This window comes from Equus przewalskii, chromosome 1 (assembly GCF_037783145.1).
Source record: "Equus przewalskii isolate Varuska chromosome 1, EquPr2, whole genome shotgun sequence".
NCBI classification, from domain to species: Eukaryota; Metazoa; Chordata; class Mammalia; order Perissodactyla; family Equidae; genus Equus; species Equus przewalskii.
The window spans coordinates 173,401,952-173,423,912 of NC_091831.1; the positions used below are offsets into that span (position 1 = coordinate 173,401,952).

Below are 21,961 nucleotides of genomic sequence, written 5' to 3' on the forward strand. Positions count from 1 at the left end.
CTCAGCTAGGTCATAGCAGGATGCCATGTGTCTGCAACAACTTTGCAGCTTCACCATTTCTCTGGAAGTTTCCCTTGGCTTTGGTCTCTGAGCCCAATACTGATGGACCAGCCAGTGAGGGACTATTGGAGACCTTCCTCAGCAGCTCAGTGACGCAGCAGGAAGCCGTGCTTATTGGTGGCTCCTGGCCCGCCTTGGCTCCCTTATACCCACTGCCTTCTCTCTTACCTGGACTTCTGTGAATTGCTGGACTCTTGGATCTCCGCAAGCATCCTGCCTTCCAGGACTGAGTAGCATGCCTGCTCTGAGATCCAGGCTAGCCCTTTTGCAAATGGCTGTCCATCCCTGTGAATGCGTCTCCTTGGGCCCTTTTCTAGAATAACTGACCTTAGTCCTAACTTCCACTATCAAAACTTCCAAATTCAACCAACTCCTGAAAACAAATCTATCGTCTCAGTCCTGGTTTTCTTGGCCCGTTTTTCTGCCACTACATTTCCAAGAGAGGCAGAATTTATTTTCTCCCAAGCAGGAGGTTACATCCTTTCTTTAGTGCCACTCATCTGTAATTTCCCTGATGGTCTTTCTGGTGTACTGTCTTGATGGGTGGTGGTATCGAATGGAATGGAGGCAGTGCCAGAGATTTCCACTTGACCCTTACTGCCATTCTCTCCTTCACCATATAATTTATGTTGTTAAGTGGATTCATTCCCATCACACAGTCTTGGACTAGGGAAATTATTGTGGGATAAGTCCATGTCTCACTAGATCCACTCTTAGATGGTTTCAGGTCAGAATTATTTATTTCACTTGACCTTCATAATTCCCTGATTTGATTGATGGACTTCAGTGGCATCCACAGTGGGTATCTGTGGATCAGCATAAGTTTAGAGTCAGTATCTAGTACCCCCCAGAAGATTTGGGCATTTCCTCCTTCCCAGACCTTTGGAAGGTTTTGGGAAAAATTCACTGAATACGCCACGCCATGTTGCAGGATCTTTTCTCAGTGGGACCAGGCCTGGCCTTCCTGTCAAGTGAGAGATTTGGGGCTGTGAACTGGCTTAGGTCTGAGAGCTGAGTAGGAGGTTGTGAACCCCCACTATAGCTGGTTAGGCTTACGCCCAGACCTAGAAGTTTTTCACCTATGTAAGTCAAAGAACACCTTAGCAGGCTGCCCATCTAGCTCATGTCTAAGGACCTGTAGTCATTTAGTTATTGCCACAGATCCCTGTGGGTTAAAATTCTCTGATTAGCATTCTGTCCCTGTGGTTTAGTGTGGTAATTGTGTCTACCATATCCAGCTGATACACCAGAAATCTGTGTTTAACAAGTCTTCCAGGTGACTCTGATGCTTTCTAAAGTTTGAGAATCACTCAGAGTATGCCAGGGAAGTTCTAGCCAAGGCTGCACTGGCAAGGGCTGGCAGCCACCGATCCAAGGCCAGCTTCACGGAGGAGGTATGTGGGAGAGTGAGGGACTCTAGTGGATGTAGCTCCACGAGAGGGTTCAGGAAGTCACAGCTGAGTGATTTGGGGAAGTGCTTCAGTCAGATCTGATACAGCGTATGCGGCAATGTCACAGTGTCGTCATTGAAGGATATTTATGCAGGAGAGAGTTGAGTTTCTCAGACTCGGGAATCTCACAGTCTCTCAGCCAGTCTCCTCTGTCAAGGGGAGATGAGTGGAATTTGGAGATTCAAAATTCTCAGCCTCATTCGTCCCTGCTCAAATGTTGGCTTCCCCTATTTCAGTTTCCTCTTCCTTTCCTAGTAGCTTCATTACCTGGGTGCTCAAAAGTTGGGAGATTTGGGAATTTAGTAGGTACTGGACCTTCTCTTTTGGTCTGAAAGAAGTCAAATGAGTCTACAATTTTTATAATCATTAATGTTGTCCTAGTGACTAAGTGGTAGCTGCTTGATCTCCCGCTGCCTTGCCCTCCACCTGAACATCACCTGCTAACACTGGTGATAATTTGAGAAGTTTTGATACCACAACATACCATGGATTACTTGTGTCCTGTTTCATCCCAGCAAGAAGTTTATCCCAGGCTCGTTTTGTGTGTGTATTTCTTGGGTCCACCTCTGGTACCAACTACTTGATCAGTCAGGGTCTGGTTAGTAAGCAGATAGTACTCTCAATTTAGGATAATTCTAAGAAAGCATAATAAAGGGGCAATTTATGAAGATGGCAGGGCACAGGGAAACCACAAATGATAATGTAGTATCCTGGGGCTAGAAACAATAGAGCCATTTTCTACCCCTAAGTCTGAGAGGACAAAAAGAGGGAGTGATTACTCGACTCCGCAAGAAAAGAGTTGTATAGAAAGGGTTTCCTTGCAAGAAGCAGTGATCTTTGGTCACTTGGTCTTTGGTCAAAGATCATAGCCAGTTTGAAGCAACCCTTCAGCAAGGAGCCAGAGGAATAAATACCTTGACATCACTCTCCTCCTTCCCTCTTCAGGGTTCCTGATTGGACATACTTGGAAGACAGAGAGCGAGCAATCCTGTGGACATATTAGTGCCCCAGGGCAGAGAGCGAGGCAGAGAAGGGTAGAGATGAATGTGGAAGTGGAAACAAAATGTATCTGGCATAAAAACCTTTTCTAAAGTGATGTTTAATCAGAAATATGTATTGAGAAGGAGCCATGAGAAGGAGCCAGCCAGTCACAAGAGCTGGAAAGTGCAATAGCCTTGAGGCTTACTCTTGGATGATATGGCTGGAAAACTGGGAGAGGAGAGTAGTGTTACCAGAGATATATGCTGTGGCCACATCATGTAGAGTCTTTTAGACCATGGAGAAAAGCTTAATTTGCATTTTTAGAGGGAGTGACATGATCTGATTTACAGTTGCTAAAAACAAAAACATGCCAGCTGCCGTGTAGAGGATGGATGAGACGACGAACAGGAGCAGAAGCGGGGAATTAAGAAGTTATTGTACTCTAGGCAGAAGAGAGATGGCAGCTTGCACTAGAATGTGGGGAGGAGTGGAGAGTGTCATAAAGTTAGGGAAGAGAAGGATGCTGACTTTTCTCACTTTTATTCTCTGACTGTTTAGCACTAGGTCTTTCTTATAATACACACTCAGTAAATATTATTGAAACGATGGGGTTTACATTTGTTTTCTTCCAAAAGAATGTGTTTATTCTATCTCCTGTGTCTAGTACAGTACCGGTCATATGGTAAATGTTACTGAATGAAATCTGTGTGGGAAATGGAGAATTTGAGGAGGATAATCCTAGAAATGTAGCATTTGAAAGCATATTACGTGTAGTCTAATTTGATAGCCTGCTAAAGAAGGGTGAAGACTGGGATGTTCTCTTGGTTGGCTGCTGTGGAGTTCAATCTTTCCTTCTTGCTTCCTCAACTTCATGTCCTATCCAACCTCTTGGATGGTGTTTCCTTTCTCATATTGAGTTTTATCACCTGCATTCTCCATTGTAATTCCTCTGGTTGGGGGTGCGGGTGTAAATTAACCTCGAAAGGAGTTCTGATCCCTTGTTTCGGTACTCTAGGGAGAATTCATCCTTAGTAACAATCTTTGCTTCCGTAGACTCTACGGAGATTCTTCATATGGTGTTACAATTTTAATAAATGAACAGGAGTACTTGGGTTGCATAAAAGTAGCATGTAATTTTATTTCAATAACAGGAATATAGTGCTTTTGTTTGTGGGTGAGTTGATTTATTGATTATAAAAATAATTATATTTCTGTAATTTAAAAATCACTCTCTTAAAACCTAGATCAACGTCTCATGGAGTCCTTCCTGGACAGAAGAAACATTCGCTCAAAGTCCCAGTACATGAACGTCTGTATCAGTGTCCCAGCCTACCTATGTGTTTAAATTTTGACAAATTTGCCCAAAGTAAGGGAGGAATTCCAGAAAATAGCAACCCTCGAACATGGGCTCTTGGGATGTTCTCTCAGCATAAACGTCAGAAGACAGCTACCGCAGAGAAAGCTGTTAAAATATCTGCTCATAAGGAGCTAGCTGAAGGAGTGAAAGGACCACTGAAACTAGAATTGAGCGATTCTTTGAAGTCTGATCTTCCTCTAGAGGTCATTAAACATTACGAATCCGAAGTGGAGATCTTGACTAAAGAAATAAATGATAAGACAAAATATCCTGCATTTTCATATTGTAGGCGTGGAGCTATTTACAGGAAACTGGGAAAGTTACAGAGTGCCATGAATGATCTACAGGCAGTAAGTTTTATTTAATCAAAATAACAATATTAACAATTTATGCTTCCTTATAGTTATATAGATAATTTTTACTAGAATTTTGAACAATAAATATTTGTAGTATACATGTGGGGATTGTGAAATTATAATTATTGGCATTTTCAAATAATTTATGTTAGAAACCCTAGATTTTGTTTGTCAGATTGGGAGTTACTATTTTATGCTATACACACACAAAGACTTTGGGATCAATAGTGTTTGAAAAATTTATTTGATAGAATATCTTCCTTTAATAAATCAACTTTAGTTGAATTTATACATATATTTTCTAGGCTATACTCTTGGAGCCATTGTTTCTCAATGCCTATTGGCACCGACATTTCATTTATCTTTTCCAAGACAAAATTAACGATGCTTTGGATGACTTGAATTATATAAACAAACATAATAAAAATAATGCAGGTGGGTTATCTTTGCAGATGGTTTTATTACTTACATCTTTACTTAAGCTTTGACCATTTAGTGATATTATAAAGATACATAAATCAATAGATATAAGTCTCCAAAAATGGTTGTGAGTTTCCTAAGTTAACTGTATTCTTGATATTGTAAACTTAGGACTTCTATGATCCTATATCGTTTTCAAAATATTCATCATGATTTGAAATGCTAATGTACTTGGTATACATTACAGTAAATTGGTTCCTTACTGCTCATCCCACAAGAAGAATACGAACTTAAAAATTTTAGTTATAGAAGTGATTCACAAAGCTTTTCCTGACCATGAATCTCTGAATTAGAGTTGTAGTGTTCCTAAGACTTCTCGGTTGGTTGAAATCTATACATTTACCCTGATGTACCGTCCTCTCACCGACTTGAATGCCTGAACATGGAACTTTTGGGGAATGAGAAAAGGTCATAGTCATCTTTTTGTCCCCAGCACCCCAAACATACCCCTAGAATATAACATGAGCTTAATAAATGTGTTTTGATCTATGCCGATCTCTGTAAAAGTCCATAAAATTTTGTGGTATCAAAATCTTACTTTTTATTGTGAACATTAAAAGATTATGAAATGTTTCAGACATACGAAAAGGTAACAGGTAATTTTTGTCACTTCAAATTGAAATTGAAAGTGCTTCTAACAATAAATGAGTATTTATCTTGCCCTTGAGAATAAATTTTGCATCATTGAAATTAAAAAAAAAAACTTAAATGGTTAAGAAGGTATAATAGATAAAGATTATCCTAAGACTATACTTTTGGATAGACAGGGATTAATCTTTTAAAATTATTGTAGTTAATGGAAGGACTGTGACACTAAATTTTACCTTTTTAATTTTTATTAGGGGCATATTTGTCAAAGGCAGAAATTTTCAGGAGAAAAGAAGACATTACTTTGGCAATTCTAAACTATACCCAGGCAATTAAGTGTAAGCCCATGGATGCTGATATGTATTTCAGGAGGGGTGAGATGCATGAAATAGCAAACAAGGTGTTGGCCATTGATGACTTTTCTAAAGTAAGCTGTATCGCATAAAGCTACCATCGATGTATTTTAAATCATAAGCTTCTCATCTTAATACAGAAATTGTTGATTCTTTCATATAGGTTATATAATCAAAGTTAATTTACTATAGATTACGACCTACAGCATTCCTTATTGGAATTGATATTAACACCATGTCAATGATGTTTTTTATTATTAGTGGATGAATGGATTTATGTCAAAGGGTTGGGTGTGGGAGCATCGAGACAACTCGGAGCGGGACTTGACTTTTCCAGCTGTCTCCTCTTGAACAGTGAAACAGTGGTTAAAGAAACCTTTGAAAATTGTTTCTTCCCTTCAAACAATAGAGAAAATGATCTTCCACTTCTTGACTCTTGAGATATAGCTGATTCTCTTCTGCAGCGAACTGTCTGCTCTCAAAGAGCTGTGCTCACTGGCTCGTTCATTCATTCATTAATTCACAAATATTTCTTGACTAAGACACTGTATACTGTAGTGGATAAATCTTGGTGAATAAAACAGACATGTTTCCTGCTTACGTGGAGGCTATAGTTTAAAGGACTGATATTTAAGAAAGAAATACATACATAAATATATAATTACAAATTATGATGAGTGCTATGAAGGAGATAAAGATGATGGGGGAGGTAATTTATATTTGGTTGGGCGATATCAGGGAATTCCCTTGGGGAGGTGAATTTATAGCTAAATTGTACTTGGAAGCTAGAGTCAGGCAAAATATTCCCCTCATTGCAGCAGAATAGTAACCTTGATCTCTTGCCTTTTAGCTCTAAATTCTTAGTACAATTGAGAATTTAGAAGTTATTTAAATAATTTAGCTTTCCATGTTACTAGCCACCCTGTTTCTTAATCTGTGATAGCCACATACTTGACATTCTTTTGGTTCCAGAGAATATTTTAAGTTTTGGTAACTTCTGGTCTAAAAGTGGCCAAAAATCTCTTTTGAAGATATTGAAATTTTAGATTATCTATTCTGTTCATTTCCTCCATCTGGCACTAACGGTTTAAAATTAATGCAGCAACTTGAGGTCAAACAAGCTTTTTTTTTTTCCTGTTTTAAAATATTTGGTAATCTTTGTGCTTCAATTTTTTCCCCCGCTATGAAAAGGCACGGAGCTTTACAACTGCGTAAACAGGGATTTAACGTGTTCACTCTGTTGCCTTGTACGTCCACGTGCAATGAATGAACCATGCCAACACCAATTCTTTCTTTCCACGTTTTAGGGACTAGGTTAATCCATATTTGATTTGATTGACTCAGCTGTGATGTGGTCTAATATGTATCATCTTTAATTGGGATAAAATGCTGTGATAGATCCAACGTAACCCTACTCTAGTTGAACAATTCGCTTATGAAGTTTTATCAGTAAAAATTTTAGTGGACAAAGCCTTGGCTTCTTGTATATGCTGTTAGGTTTTTTTTCTTTCAGAAAACCTCCCCTTTCTAGAATTTGATGATAAATAGACTTTCTAAAGACATGGTCTTTAAATACAAATCTGAAAGTTTTGGTATCCCAAAGTAGTTTGCTCTTTTGTAATCTGAAGTTAAAAATGTGGTTGTAGTACACTTAATTTTTGCTATGGGATTATATACTTCATGGTTTTTTTTTCATTGTGTGATATGTTTTTGTGTCTCCCCTCTACCCTCACACCCCATGTAGTGTATTTTTTATGATCCCAAAAGAACAGATGCCTTAATGAAACGTGGGATGTTTTACTACGAAAATGAAAACTGGATTGCAGCCACACAGGATTTCACGGCCTTGTTAGATATAGATCCCCAAAATTCTCAAGCAAGGTGAGAATTATGTTAGATGTAGTTTTTGAAATTATTATTATTTTTGAAATACATTCTCAGGAAAGAATATTGCCTGAAATACATCAGACAGCCCTTGAAAAATAGTGAATCAATTTTAGTGCAACCTGTGAGTGAAAACCTTTACCTACACCCTAACACTGGTGGGTAATTTAATTTAATAGGCATAAAATGACAATTTAGAGTTGTTTCATTTGCATTTCCTGAATATTAGTTACATTATCAATTTTTAAACTATTGGCCTGTATGTTTTTCTTGAATTTCTTTTTCATATTCTTTGTATTCATTGAGTACCGAGAGCTGTTCACATAGGGTTCTGTGACATCTTGTTGTAACTTGGATGTTAAACTTTATTCTTCCACCCTTATTGTGCATACTAAAACTCTTATTTTGTTGCTTTTCTTTTAATCTAAGTTTTGTTTCGAAGAAGTTTAAAAATGGATGTGTATTCATTCTTGCTCTTCTTTTCACTCACAAGTTTTGTTCAGTGTTAAAATTTTTTATAGTAAAATAAAGCATGCATCAAGAAAAGTGTACAAAATACAAATGTACAGATTAATGACTTAGGACAATGCAAATACCCGTGTAACCATCACCAGGTCAGGAAACGTTTCCAGCCCCCTGGAGAGCCCCTTGCGCCTTTGCCTCCTCCCCGAAGGTAGCCACTGTGCTGACTTTTATTTTATTTATTTTTTTTCTCTCTCTCTCTTTTTTTTTTTTGAGGAAGATTAGCCCTGAGTTAACTACTGCCAGTCCTCCTCTTGTTTTTGCTGAGGAAGCCTGGCCCTGAGCTAACATCCGTGCCCATCTTCCTCCACTTTATATGTGGGACGCCTACCACAGCATGGCGTGCCAAGCAGTGCCATGTCCACACCCGGGATCCGAACCAGTGAACCCCGGGCCGCCGAGAAGCGGAACGTATGCACTTAACCGCTGCGCCACCGGGCCGGCCCCCTGACTTTTATTTTAACCGCTTCCCTGTAGTTCTCTGTGGTTTCTTCACATAAGTATGTGTCCCTAAACCTTAATAGTTTAGTTTTGCCTGTTTTTTTGAACTTTCTGTAAATAGAATCATAAGGCAGTATTCTTTCACTTCTAGCTTCTTTCCCTGAATATTACGTCCTATTACATTTGGCTCTAGTTTGCTCATTTTATGTTTTGTATAATCAGTTACATGAACATGTTACAATTTGCTTATCCAGCCTACTGTTGGTGGACATTTGAGTGCTTCTAGTTTTTGGTGATTATGAATACTGTTTCCTTCAACATTCTTGTACCTATCTCTTGTTAAACACACATATGTGTTTCTGTTGGATGTACAACTAGGAGTGGAACGTCTGGTTCATAGGGGATGCGAGTGTTCAGCAGTAGGGCCAAACTAATTTTCCAAAGTGATTGTACTAACAGCAGTGTGTGTGGGTTCCACGCAGCACTAGGTATTATTATGACTCAAATTTTAGCATGCTAGTGGGAGTGTAGTATTATCTCATTGTTTGAATTTTCATTTTCCTAGTTACTAACATGATTGTGCCTTCTTCATATATTTATTAACCATTTGGATTTCCTTTTTTGTCATTCAGATCTCTTGGGTTTCTGTCTTTTTTTTCTTATTAATTTACATGAATTCTTATATATTCTTGATATGGGCCCTTTGTTGGTTATATTTGCGGCAATTTCCCCCCCCATTCTGGATTGTTATTACACTCCTTAAATATTGTCTTTGGTCAACAGAGTTCTTAAATGTAATATAGTCTGATTTATCAACGTTTTCTTTAAGGTTAGTGCTCTTTGTATTCTATGAGAAAGTTTTTCCTACTCCTATGTCATGTAGATATTCTATCTGATCTTCCAGAAGGTTTATTGTTTGTTTTTAAAATTAGATTTACAATATACCTGGAGTCAATTTTTGTATATACTGTGAAGCAGGGACCAAATTTCATTTTTTCCATTTGCATATCTGATTTTCCCAGAAACATTTAATAGAAAGGCTATCCCTTCCTCATTACTTTGCAGCATTAACTTTGTAAGAAATGAGGATCCACATATGGACGCATCTGTTTCTGAGTCCCTTTTTCCACTTTTTTGCCTTTTTGTCTATCCTTGCATCAGTACTATATTGTCTTAAATACTATAGTTTCATAATACGTCTTGAAGTCCAGTAGAACAATTCTTTTGATCTTTGAAAATTGTCAGAGATTTCCTCGACTTTTTCCATTTCCAAATATATTGGTTTGGGTTGAAATATATGAAAATTGACTTCTTTATAGATCAAGATAGTCAAATTTCACAATTTCATATGGTTTAACCCAATAGAATCAGCATGTCAACTTCCATGTTAACTCCTTTGTGTTTTGATTGGGGTTGCAGTGAATTTATAGACCTACAGTGGAAAATTGACATCCTAACAATATTGAGTCTTTTCATCTATGCATGTGGTACATTCTTCCATTTCTTTAGATCTTAAGTCCTTTTACTCAATAATATTTCATAGTTTCTGTAAAGAAGACTTATATACATCTTTTGCTTGATTTGTTCCTGGATATTTGGTATTGCTTTGTGTTATTTTAGGTACTAATTTAGTGTAATTTTATTTTTAACTTTTTGTTACTGATATATAGAAATACAATTGATAAATGTATATTGACCTTGTAACATATATAGCATTCTTGTTAAACGTATGAAATCTAATAGTTTATCTGTAGATTCTGTTGGATTTGCTCCATATGCAAACACATCATCTGTAAAACAGACTAGTTTTATTTTGCAATCTTTATACCTTTTACACCTTCCACCCCATCCTTTCCTTATCGTATTCTTGAACAGAAATGTGATAGGAGGCATCCTTATCTTGTTCCCAGTCTCAAAGAGAAAGATGTCAACATTTTACTCTCAGATATTATGGCTAATATATGCGTGTTATATGTTTCTTCAATCTTTTATTTTTAAACTTTTTATATTACTTTTGTTTTAAAAATGTCTCTGGAAGACGGTATGTAATGGAATATTGTTTTTTAACCAGGTTGACAATGTTTGTCGTGTTTGGTCCATTTGTACTTTCCTCTGCATCTATCATCTTCTATCTAGAAGAATTTTCCTTCCGTATTTCCCTTTACTTTAGGGCCAATCTTCTAGTAACAAGTCATTTGAACTTTTGTTTGAAAATATCTTTATTACCTTTGCTCTTTTTTTTTTTTTTAAAGATTTTATTTTTTTCCTTTTTCTCCCCAAAGCCCCCCGGTACATAGTTGCATATTCTCAGTTGTGGGTCCTCCGAGTTGTGGCATGTGGGATGCCGCCCTAGCATGGCTCGATGAGCTGTGCCATGTCCGCACCCAGGATTCCAACCGACGAAACCCTGGGCTGCCTGCAGCAGAGTGCGCAAACTTAACCACTCAGCCACGGGGCCGGCCCCTATTACCTTTGTTCTTAAAGATTGTCTCTGCCTTTCTGCTCAGTATGGAATCCTAGATTGGCAGTTATTTTCTTTTAGCACTTTAAATGTATTTCAATTCAGTGTCATCGAGATTTTTTTTAGCAAAGAAATCAGTGGTCAATCAGTGCCTTTGAAGGTCGTGTATCTTTTTCCTTGGTTGCTTCTAAACTTTCCTCATTATCTTTGGGTTTCAACAGTTTTGCTGTGTTGTGCGTAGGAGTGCTTTTCTTTTTTCTTACTGTGTTTATGGTTCATAGAATTTCATGAATTTGTGGTTTAAAGTCTTCAGGAGTATTGAAAAATTCTCAGCCATTGTCTTGTCTAATATTGCTTCTGACACATTCTTTCCTTTTCTTCTGTGATTCTAATTATATGTGTGTTAAGCCTTCTCACTATATCCTTTGGTTTCATACCATCCCTTCTGTATCTTCCATTTTTTTTGGTCTCTTTCTGATTCATTTTGGATATTTTCTTCTGACCTCTCTTCTAGGTCACTAATTCTCTCCAGCTGTGTCTAATATGTGATTTAGCTCCTCCATTAGTTTCTTAATTCCAGTCATACTTTTCGGTTCTAGGTTTTTCATTTTGTTCTTTTTTAAAGGTTCCAGTTCTTGGCCAAAATTCTCAATTTTGTCTTGTATGTTCTTGAACATTATAGGTGCAGTTATTTAAAAATGTGTGTGGCAACTCCTACATATCTATGGCTCCAATAGGCTTATTTCTATTATCTCTCATTTTTTAAAAAAAATTTTTTATTGAGGAATAATTGACATGGAACATTATATTGGCTTCAGGTGTATGACATAATGACTTGATATCTGTATACATTGAGAAACAATCCCTCAAATAGTCTAGTTACCGTCCATCATCATACAAAGTTAGCTTTCAGGATTTACTCTATTGGCAAGCTTCAAGGATGCTCTACGATGTTATTGACTACAGTCACCAAGCTGTACATTATAGTCCCATGACTTGTTTATTTTATAAGTGAAAGTTTGTGTCTCTTGACCCACTTTACCCATTTTACCCAGTCCCCAAGCTCCTTCCCCTCTGGCAACCACTGTTCTGTTCTCTGTATCTATGATTTTGGTTTTGTTTGTTCATTTGTTTTGTTTTATAGATTCCACATGTAAGTCAAATCATATGGTATTTATCTTTCTCTGTCTGACTTATTTTCCTTAGCATAATTCCCTCAAGTTCCAACCATGTTGTTGCAAATGGCAAGACTTCATCCTTTTTTATGGCTGAGTAGTATTCCATTGTATATATACCACATCTTTTTTATCCATTTATCCATTGATAGACACTTAGGTTGTTTCCAGATCTTGGCTACTGTAAATAACACTGCAATGAACATAGCATTCATATATCTTTTCAAATTAGTGCTTTTGTTTTTTTCAGATAAATACCCAGAAGTGGAAGTGCTAAATCGTATGGTAATTCTATTTTTAATTTGTGTGTGTGTGTGTGTGTGTGAGGAAGATTGGCCCTGAGCTAACATCTGTTGCCAATCTTCCTCTATTTTTGCTTGAGGAAGATTGTTGCTGAGCTAACGTCTGTGCCAGTCTGCCTCTATTTTGTATGTGGAATGCCACCACATCCTTGTGCTATGTGTACTTGATGTGCTGTGTGTAGGTCTGCACCTGGGACCTGAACCTGTGAGCCCTGGGCTGCTGAAGTGGAGCATGCAAACTTAACCACTCAGCCACTGGGCTGGCCCCCTATTTTTAATTTTTTGAGAAAACTCCGTACTGTTTTCCATACTGGATGCACCAATTTACGTTCTCACCAACAGTGCATGAGGGTTCCCTTTTCTCCACATCTTACCGAGACTTATTATTTCTTGTCTTTTTGATAACAGTCATTCTGATGGGCACAAGGTGATATCTCACTGTGGTTTTGATTTGCAGTTCCCTGATGATTAGTGATGTTGAGGATCTTTCCATGTGCCTGTTGGCATCTGTGTGTCTTTGGGAAAATGTCTATTCAGATCCTCTGCCCATTTTTTGTTGGATTTTTTTTTTTTTTGCTATTGAGTTGTATGAGTTCCTTACATACTTTGGATATTAACTCCTTATCAGATATATGATTTGTAAATATTTTCTTCCATCCAGTGGGTTGGTCTTTTCATTTTGCTGATGATTTCCTGAGCTGTGCAGAAAGAAGCTTTTTAGTTGGATGTAGTTCCGCTTGTTTAGTTTTGCTTTTGTTGCCTTTGCTTTTGGAGTCAGAACCAAAAATTCATTGCCAAGACCTTTGTCAAGGAGCTTCCTGCCTACGTTTTCTTCTAGGAGTTTTATGGTTTCAGGTGTTACATTCGTCTTCATTCCACTTTGAGTTAGTTTTTGTGTATGGTGTAAGATAGTGGTCTAGTTTCATTTGTATTCTCTCTCATTTTTGCTGGATTTTATTCTTGTAGTTTTTTCCTCCTTGTATGCCTGGTTATGTTTTACTGTACATATATCATTACATTTGAAAAATTGTTTTTTTGGAAAAACCCCGAAGGCCCAGAATGATGTTATCTTCCTCTAGGGAGGATTCACGCTTGCTTTCCACAGGAGCCAAAGGGCGCTAGCAATCCAGGATCTCTCCTTAGTCCATTTTCATGGGTCAAGAGGATTCCAAGATGAGCTGCAGCTCCATAAGGACCTGTCTGTTTCCAGTGGCTCTTTACACTTTACATGTTGCTCTTTGTGGCTGCAACCTACAAGGAGTGGAGGTTCCTCAAGGCCCGTCTTTCTTGATGAGTCCTAGACTGCAGTGCCTAGCCATTAGCCCTGTGAAACTGTCAGTACCACCAACCTGTTATTTTCCCCCTACAAGAGAGGCAAACAGCCTCGTTGGAAAAGCAGCTTCAAAAGCCAGCCTAATCTCCTTTGCTCTCCATCCTCTTCCACATCCTTTCCTGGTAATTTTTACTTTCTTGCAGCTCTCCAATATTTTCTACCATGTATTTTTTCACATTTAGCACATCTTTTCTAGTTGTCATCAGTAGGAAAGTTGGTTTGAATTACCTGATCTTTCATTATTGGTAGCAGAAATCTTCACTTTTAATATTTTCTATTGCTCCAGTAATAAACTCAATTATTTCTACTCAGAGTTGGGAAAACTTAATGATTCAATTTCTTTGTCTTTTAACTCTTTTTTAACAAGAAGTTAATTTTTTCTTATAGAAACAACACATTTCCATGGGGAATGTTTGAAAAAAAATGTGAAAATATAAAGAAGAAATAAAAAAATCACAATTTTCTCTTAATGTTAATATTTAAGTAGTTATATATGCATGACATACAAAACATACTGTCTTTCTGCAAAACTAAAGTCACATCACATATTTTAATATAAATTTTTCACTTATCATATATTGTGAGAATTTTCTCAAGGCATTAAATACGCTTCAGACTATGATTTTAATGGATTTATGATTTTTTCTTGTGGGTGCACCATAATTTATTTCATCACTGCCAGATATTTAGATCGCTTGCATTTATTCCTGATAGAAATAATGTATTGATGATCATCTGGTCATAAACTTTCATCTATGTCATTGATTACTTCTTTAGATTAAGTTCTTAGCTTTAGAATTACTGAGTTAAAGGGTATGGATATTTTTAATATTCTTAATAATTATTACCAAGTTGACATCTGAAATGTCCGCATCTACACTGTCACTATCGTTAAGGAGGAGGTCCATTTCCCCATGCCTTCACCAATACTGAGTGTTCTATTTTTATAATCGTTTAAAGTTTCAGCCAGTCTGATAAATTAAAATAATATTTCACTATTTACATTTCTGTTAGGCTGAACCAAAAATATATTTATTGACATTTTGAATAATTTTTCCTTTATTAGTCTTGTCTATATACTTTTTAAATTTAGATATCATCAAATTGTGCACGTTATGTGTGCATTTTTCTGTGTACAATGTTTGTCATTTGCCTCATTAAAATTTGTGTATTGTTTTTAATATAAAGAATTTAAAAATTGTGTTTGGCCAAATTTATTAGTCTTTTTCTATCAGTTTCTTCCTTTGCTCTTATGTTTAGAAATTCATTCTCTATTTTGGGATCAGATAACAGTTCATCTACAGTTGTATCTAATTGTATAAAAGTTTAATTTTAAAAAATTTCAAACTTTAATCCATATACACTTTGTTTTATATACATTGTGAGGTAGGGATAACTTTTTTCCAAATAGAGAATCAATTATCCAATATTATTTGTTGCACAATCCTTTCACTATTGATTGGACATGCTAATTTTTCACATTAATTGCATACATATATGGTGATATATTTTTCTTTTCCATTGATCTATCTTCCTATTCTTATATTAATATATCATTTTAATTGTTGTTTCAGGGAATGTACCTTCATTATTCTTTTTTTGTCTATATTTTCCTGGATTACGTATATTTCTTTCCCTTCCAGGTGAACTTTAGAATCACTTTCTTAAAAATATTTTAAAACATTAAAAAAATTTAAACCAAATATTTATAAATTTACAATAAACTTTAGTGGTTTTGTTCATATAGGTCCTGTACATTTTAGAGTAAATTTCAGTCCCAGTTTTTTTAAATATATTTTTTCTTGTATGAATGAGGTAGTTTTTCATAGCATTTTATAAGTACTTATTTCTGTTAATTAAGAGAGTAATGCTTTTTTGAATCTTGAATTGTAATTGACCACCTTAATTAACTCCCTTATCTGTGCTGAAATATTTTTTGCTGATACTAATAGATTTTATATGTAGACAAGCCAATTAAATTCAAGTACTGTTAATTTTGTCTCTGAAATTTCAAAATTTATACTTCCAAACTTTTTATTTTGAAGTAAAATTCACCACTTGCCATTTAAAAGTGTACAACTCAGTGGCTATTGGTACATTTACAACACATTGTATCTCATTCCAGAATATTTTTGTTCTTTCTTTCTTTAGACTTAATTTTTTTGAGCAGTTTTAGGTTTAAGACAAAATTCAGAGGAAGGTAGAAAGATTTCCCAGATATCCCCTGGCTCTATATGTGCATAGCCTTTCCCATTATCAACATCATTTAACAGAATGTCACACTTTTTACCAAAGATGAACCTACATTGATACATCATAATCACCCATCATCCATAGTTTACCTAAGGGTTCACTCTTGGTGTTGTATATTCTTTGGGTTAGGACAAATGTATAATGACATATATCCATCATTATAATATCACTCAGAGTATTTTCACTGCCCTAAAAATCCTCTGTGCTCTGCTTTTTCCTCTGTCTCCTCCACCGCTGCCATCTTTGGCAACTACTGATCTTTTTATTTTTTCCAGAGTTTTGGCTTTTCCAGAATGTCATATAATTGGAATCATCCAGTATGTAGCCTTCTCATATTGGCTTCTTTTACTTAGTAATATGCATTTAAGTTTCCTCCATGTCTTTTCATGGCTTTATATCTCATTTAGTTTTAACACTGAATAATCCATTGTCTGGATGTACCACAGTTTATTTATTCATTCACCTACCAAAGGACATCTTGGTTGCTTCCAAGTATTGTCAAGTATTGGTAAAGCTGCTATAAACATTTGTGTGCAAGTTTTTGTGTGAACATAAATTTCAGCTCCTTTGGGTAAATACCAAAAGAGTGTGATTGCTGGATTGTGTGGTAAGACTATGTTTAGTTTTGTCAGAAACCACCAAAGTGGCTGTACCATTTTGCATTCCCATCAGCAATGTATGAGAGTTCTTGTTGCTCCACATCCTCACCAGCATTTGGTGTTGTCAAAGCTCTAGATTTTGGCCATCCTAATAGGTATATAGTGAGATCTCATTGTTGTTTTAATTTGCATTTCCCTGATTACATATGATGTACGGCATCTTTGCTTATTTGCTATTTGTTATCTTCTTTGGTTAGGTGTCTGTCAAGGTCTTTGACCTATTTCTTAACCTGGTTGTTTGTTTTCTTATTCTTGAGTTTTAAGTGTTCTTTGTATGTTTTCAGTAACAGTCCTGCATCATATTTTTTTTGCAAAGATTTTCTCCAATTCTGTGGCTTGTCTCCTAATTCTCTTGATGTTGTCTATCATGAAGCAGAAGTTTTTAATTTTAATGAATTCCAGCTTATCAATTATTTCTTTCATGAGTTGTGTCCTTGGTGTTATATCTAATAAGGCATCACCCTGCCCAAGGTCATCAAGAAGAGGTTATCTTCTAAGAGTTTTATAGTTTTGTATTTTTCATTTAGAGCTATTATCCATTTTAGTTAATTTTCGTGACGAATATAAAGTCTATCTAGATTAAATTTTTTTGCACATGAATGTCTGGTTGTTCTAGCACCATATGTTGAAGAGACTATCTTTGCTCCATTGTATCGTCTTTGTTCCTTTGTCAAAGATCAGTTGACTATGTTTATGTGGGCCTATTTCTGGGCTCTCTGTTCTGTTTCATTGATCTATTTGTATAGATCTTTTCTTTCACCAGTACCACAGTGTCATGATTACTGTAGCTTTATAGTAATTCTTGAAGTAGGGCAGAATCAGTCCTCCAACTTTGTTCTTCTCCTTCAATATTGTGTTGACTATTCTGGTTCTTTTGCTTCTCCATATAAATTTTAGAATAAGTCTGTCAATATCCATAAAATAACTTGCTGAATTTTTATTTGGATTGCATCGAATCTGTTTAAGGACCAGAGTGGGTCTGCTTCTTGGTGAGTTGAAATCATAGTCTTCACCAGAATTAGTTGTTACACAAAGTAAAATTTTATTTGCAGCATGCATCAACCAAAGGAGACCACAGGGAATAATTTCACAAAGCCGTGGCTACTCTTGTGCATTTTGCCCATCTGCACAGGCATCACTCTTATGTTTGGAGTTTGAACCAGTTCAGGGCAGTTGGTGTTCAGATCTTCTTCCTGGAACATAGCTGAAACCAACAACCTCAAGGGCATTAGAGAAAGAAACTCATGCACTTTTCAGTGAGACAAGAGAAATAGGTCAGACAAGACAAGAGAAATAGTTCAGAATCCATGACTGGTGACAAATTTATAGATCAAGTTGGGAAGAACTGACATCTTGACGATATTGAGTCTTCCTATCTATGAATATGGAATATTTGTCCATTTATTTAATTTTTTGTTTTCATTCATCAGAGTTTTGTAGCTTTCCTCATATAGATCTTGTACATAATCTTGTACATATTTTGTTAGATTTATACCTATGTATAATGTGCTAATATACATGATATGGTGTTTCTAATTTCAATTTCCACTTGTTTGTTGTTGGTACATATGAAAGCAATTGACTTTTCTATATTAACCTTGTATCCTGCAACATTGCTATAAGTTATTAGCTTCAGGAGTTTTTTTGTTGAATCTTTTGGAATTTCTACATAGATAATCATGTCATCTGTGAACAAAGACAATTTTATGTCTTCCTTTCCAATCTGTATACATTTTATTTTCTTTACCTGCCTTATTGCATTAGCAAAGACTTCTACAGTATGATGTTGAAAGTGTGAGGGGACTCACTTGTCTTGTACCTGATCTTCATGGGAAAGCTTTGAATTTATCTCTGTTAAATGTGTTAGCTCTAGGTTTTTTATAGATAGTTTATGAAATTGAGAAAGTTCCCCTCTACTCCTAGTTTACTGAGTTTTTATCATGAGTGGGTACTGGATTTTGTCAAATGCTTTTCTTGCACCTAGTTACAGGATATGTTCATCTCCCCAAAAGGAGACTTCCTACTCATTTAAATAGTCACCCCTATAACTCCCTCTGCCCAGCCCCTGGCAATACCAACTCACTTTCAGTTTTTCTGGATTTGCCTATTATGGATATTTCATATAAATGGAATCATATAATATATGACCTTTTGTGTCTGAATTCTTTCACTTAGCATGATGTTTTTAAAGCTCGTTCATGCTGTAGCATGAATCAGTACTTCATTTTTTATGGCTGAATAATATTCCATTATATGCATATTTCACATTTTGTTTATCTATTCATTAGTTGATGGACATTTGTATTGTTTCCACCTTTTGGTAATTGTGAATAATGCTGTGATGAACATAGCTGTAAAAATTTTTATTTGAATACTTGTTTTCAATTCTCTTGGGTATATACTCAGCAGTGGAATGGTGGGTCATATGGTAATTCTATGTTTAACTTTTTGAGGAACTACCAGGTTGTTTTCCAAAGTGTCTGGCTGCACTGTTTTACATTATCACCAGGAATGTACGAGGGTTCCAGTTCTCCACATTCTAATCAACATTTGTTATTTCCCATTTTTCTGAATATAACCACCCTAGTGGGTATAAAGTGGTATCTCATTGTGGGTTTGATTTACATTTTCCTAATAATTATGTTAAACATTTTTTCATGTGCTTATTGGTCATTTGTGTATCTTCTTTGGAGAAATGTCTATTCAATTCCTTTGTCCATTTTTTGAATTGAGTTGTTTGGCCTTTTGCTGTTAAGTTGTAAGAGTTCTTTATATATTCTGGACACTAGACTCTTATCAGAGATATCATTTGCAAATATTTTCTTCCATTCAGTGAATTGTCTTTTAATTTTCTTGATGCTCAAAAGCTTAAAATTTTGGTGAAGTCCAATTTGTCTATTTTTTTTCTTTTGTTGCTTGTGCTTTTTGGTGTCATATCTAAGAAAGCATTGCCAAATCTAAGGTTGCGAAGATTTGCCCTTAGTTTTCTTCTAAGAGTTTTGTAGTTTCAGCTTTTACATTTAGTACCTTGGTGCATTTTGAGTTAATTTCTGTATATGTTGTGAGGTACATGTCCAACTTCATTCTTCTACATGGTTGTCCCAGAACCATTTGTTGAAGAGATCATTCTTTTTCCATTGTATGGTCTTGGCACCTTTGTGGAAATCAATTGATCATAGATGGATAGGTTTATTTCTGGACTCTCAATTCTATTCCATTGACCTGTATGTCTATCCTTGTGCCAGTACCACATTGTTTTGATTATAGTAGTTTTGTACTAAATTTTGAAATTGGGGCGTGTGAGTCCTTAAACTTAGTTTCCTTTCAGGATTGTTTTGGCTATTTGGCATTCTTTGCAATTTCTATGAATTTGCTATGAATTTTAGTCTCAGTTTTTCCATTGTTCAAAAAGGGCAGTTGGGGTTTTGATGGGAATTACATTTTTGATTCTATAAATCACTTTGGGGACCGTTGCCATCTTAACAACATTAAGTCTTCCATTCAGGAACGTGAGGTGTCTTTTTTTATGTCACCTTTAATTTCTTTCAGCAATGTTTTACATTTTTCAGTGTACAAGTCCTATCCCTCTTGGATAAATTTATTCCTAAATATTTAATTCTTTTTGATGCTATTGTAAATGCAACTGTTTTCTTAGTTTCATTTAAATACACCTGATTTTTATATGTTGATCTTGTATCTTGCAATTTTACTGAATTCACTTATTCACTTTAATAGTTTTTTTGTGAGTTCTTTAGGAGTTTTATATGTAAGATTATATCATCTATGAATAGAGATAGTTTCACTTCTCATCTTCTAATTTGGGGGCCTTTTATTTATTTATTTTTCTTGCTTAATTACTCTTTTCTAAAGCTTCCAGTACAATGTTGAATAAAAGTTGGGAAAGCAGATATCTTTGTCTTATTCCTGATCTTAGGGAAAAATCTTTCATTCTTTCACCATTGAGTATGATGTTAACTGTGAGTTTTCCAAAAATGTCCTTTATCATGTGGTTCTTTCCCCCCTTCATTCTATTTATGTAGTGTATTACATTGATTATTTACATAGGTTGAATCACCCCTCTGTTACTAGGATAAATTCCACTTGGTCATAGTATATAGTCCTTTTAATATGCTTTTGCATTCAGTTTACCAGTATTTTGTTGAGGATTTTGTATCTGTATTCACAAGAGATATTTGTCTGTGGGTTTCTTTTCCCGTGATGTCTTTGTCTGGCTTTGGTATCAGAGTAATGCCTCTCCTGCACTCTTTTGTTTACTATTTATATGGAATACCTTTTTCCATCCTATTTGTGTCTTTGGTTCTAAATTGGGTTTCTTTTACACAGCATATAGCTGATTATGTTATTTTAAAAATTCAGTCTGGTGATATCTACCTTTTAATTGGAGAGTTTGATACATTTACATTTAATGTAATTACTGGTAAGGAAAAACTAACTGCTATATGCCATATTTTTCTATATGTTTTCTGTATGTATTGTATAATTTTTTTCCCTCAATTTCTTTATTACTGCCTTTTTTGGTGTTTAATTCATTTCTTTTCTAGTGTACCATTTTGAGTCCCTTCTCACTTCTTTTATTTATTCTATATTATTGCTATTTTCTTAGTGGTTACCCTGAGATTACAATTAAAATGATAATTTAAAACAATCTAGTTAGAATTTAATAGCAATTTGGTTTCAATTGTATACTAAAATGTTACTGTCCTATATGTAGCTCCACCCCCAGCTTCATGTTGTTATTGTCATGAATTATATCTTTATACATTGTATATACCTTGACATAGATTTGTAATCATTGCTATATGCATTTGCTTTTTAAGTAACATAGGAAAAAAGGAGGCGTTAAAAACAAAAATATTATAATACTGGCTTTTGTATTTACCTCTTTGTTACCTTTACTGGTGTTCTTTATTTCTTCTTATGGCTTCAAGTTATTGCCTGATGTCTTTCATTTCAGGCTTAGGGACTCCTTTTAGCATTTCTAGTAATGCAGGTCTACCAGCAATGAACTCCCTCAGTTTTTATTTATTTGGGAATGTTTTAAATTCTTCAGTTTTGAGGGATAGCTTGCCAGATGTGGAATTCTTGGTTGGTAATTTTTTCTTTAAGCACTTTGAATATGCCATCCCACTGTCTTCTGGCCTCCAAGATTTCTGATGAGAAATCAACTGTTAATCTTATTGAGGATCACAGGTACATGATGAGTTGCTTTTCTCTTGCTTTAAGATTCTCTTTTTGTCTTTGTCTTTTGACAGGTTAATTATAAGGCATCTTTGTGTGAATCTTT

The 21,961-nt window shown here is 35.6% G+C and overlaps 1 protein-coding gene across 1 annotated transcript in view; it reads left to right on the forward strand.

Annotated features, from left to right (window-relative positions):
• Positions 1–21,961, forward strand: part of TTC6 (tetratricopeptide repeat domain 6) — a 189,720-nt gene that overhangs the window by 117,422 nt on the left and 50,337 nt on the right. Inside the window, exons 12-15 of the mRNA XM_070629311.1 lie at positions 3,737–4,199; positions 4,511–4,640; positions 5,528–5,700; positions 7,371–7,507. Coding sequence (XP_070485412.1) covers positions 3,737–4,199; positions 4,511–4,640; positions 5,528–5,700; positions 7,371–7,507 — 903 coding nt within the window. The remainder of the gene's footprint in view (positions 1–3,736; positions 4,200–4,510; positions 4,641–5,527; positions 5,701–7,370; positions 7,508–21,961) is intronic.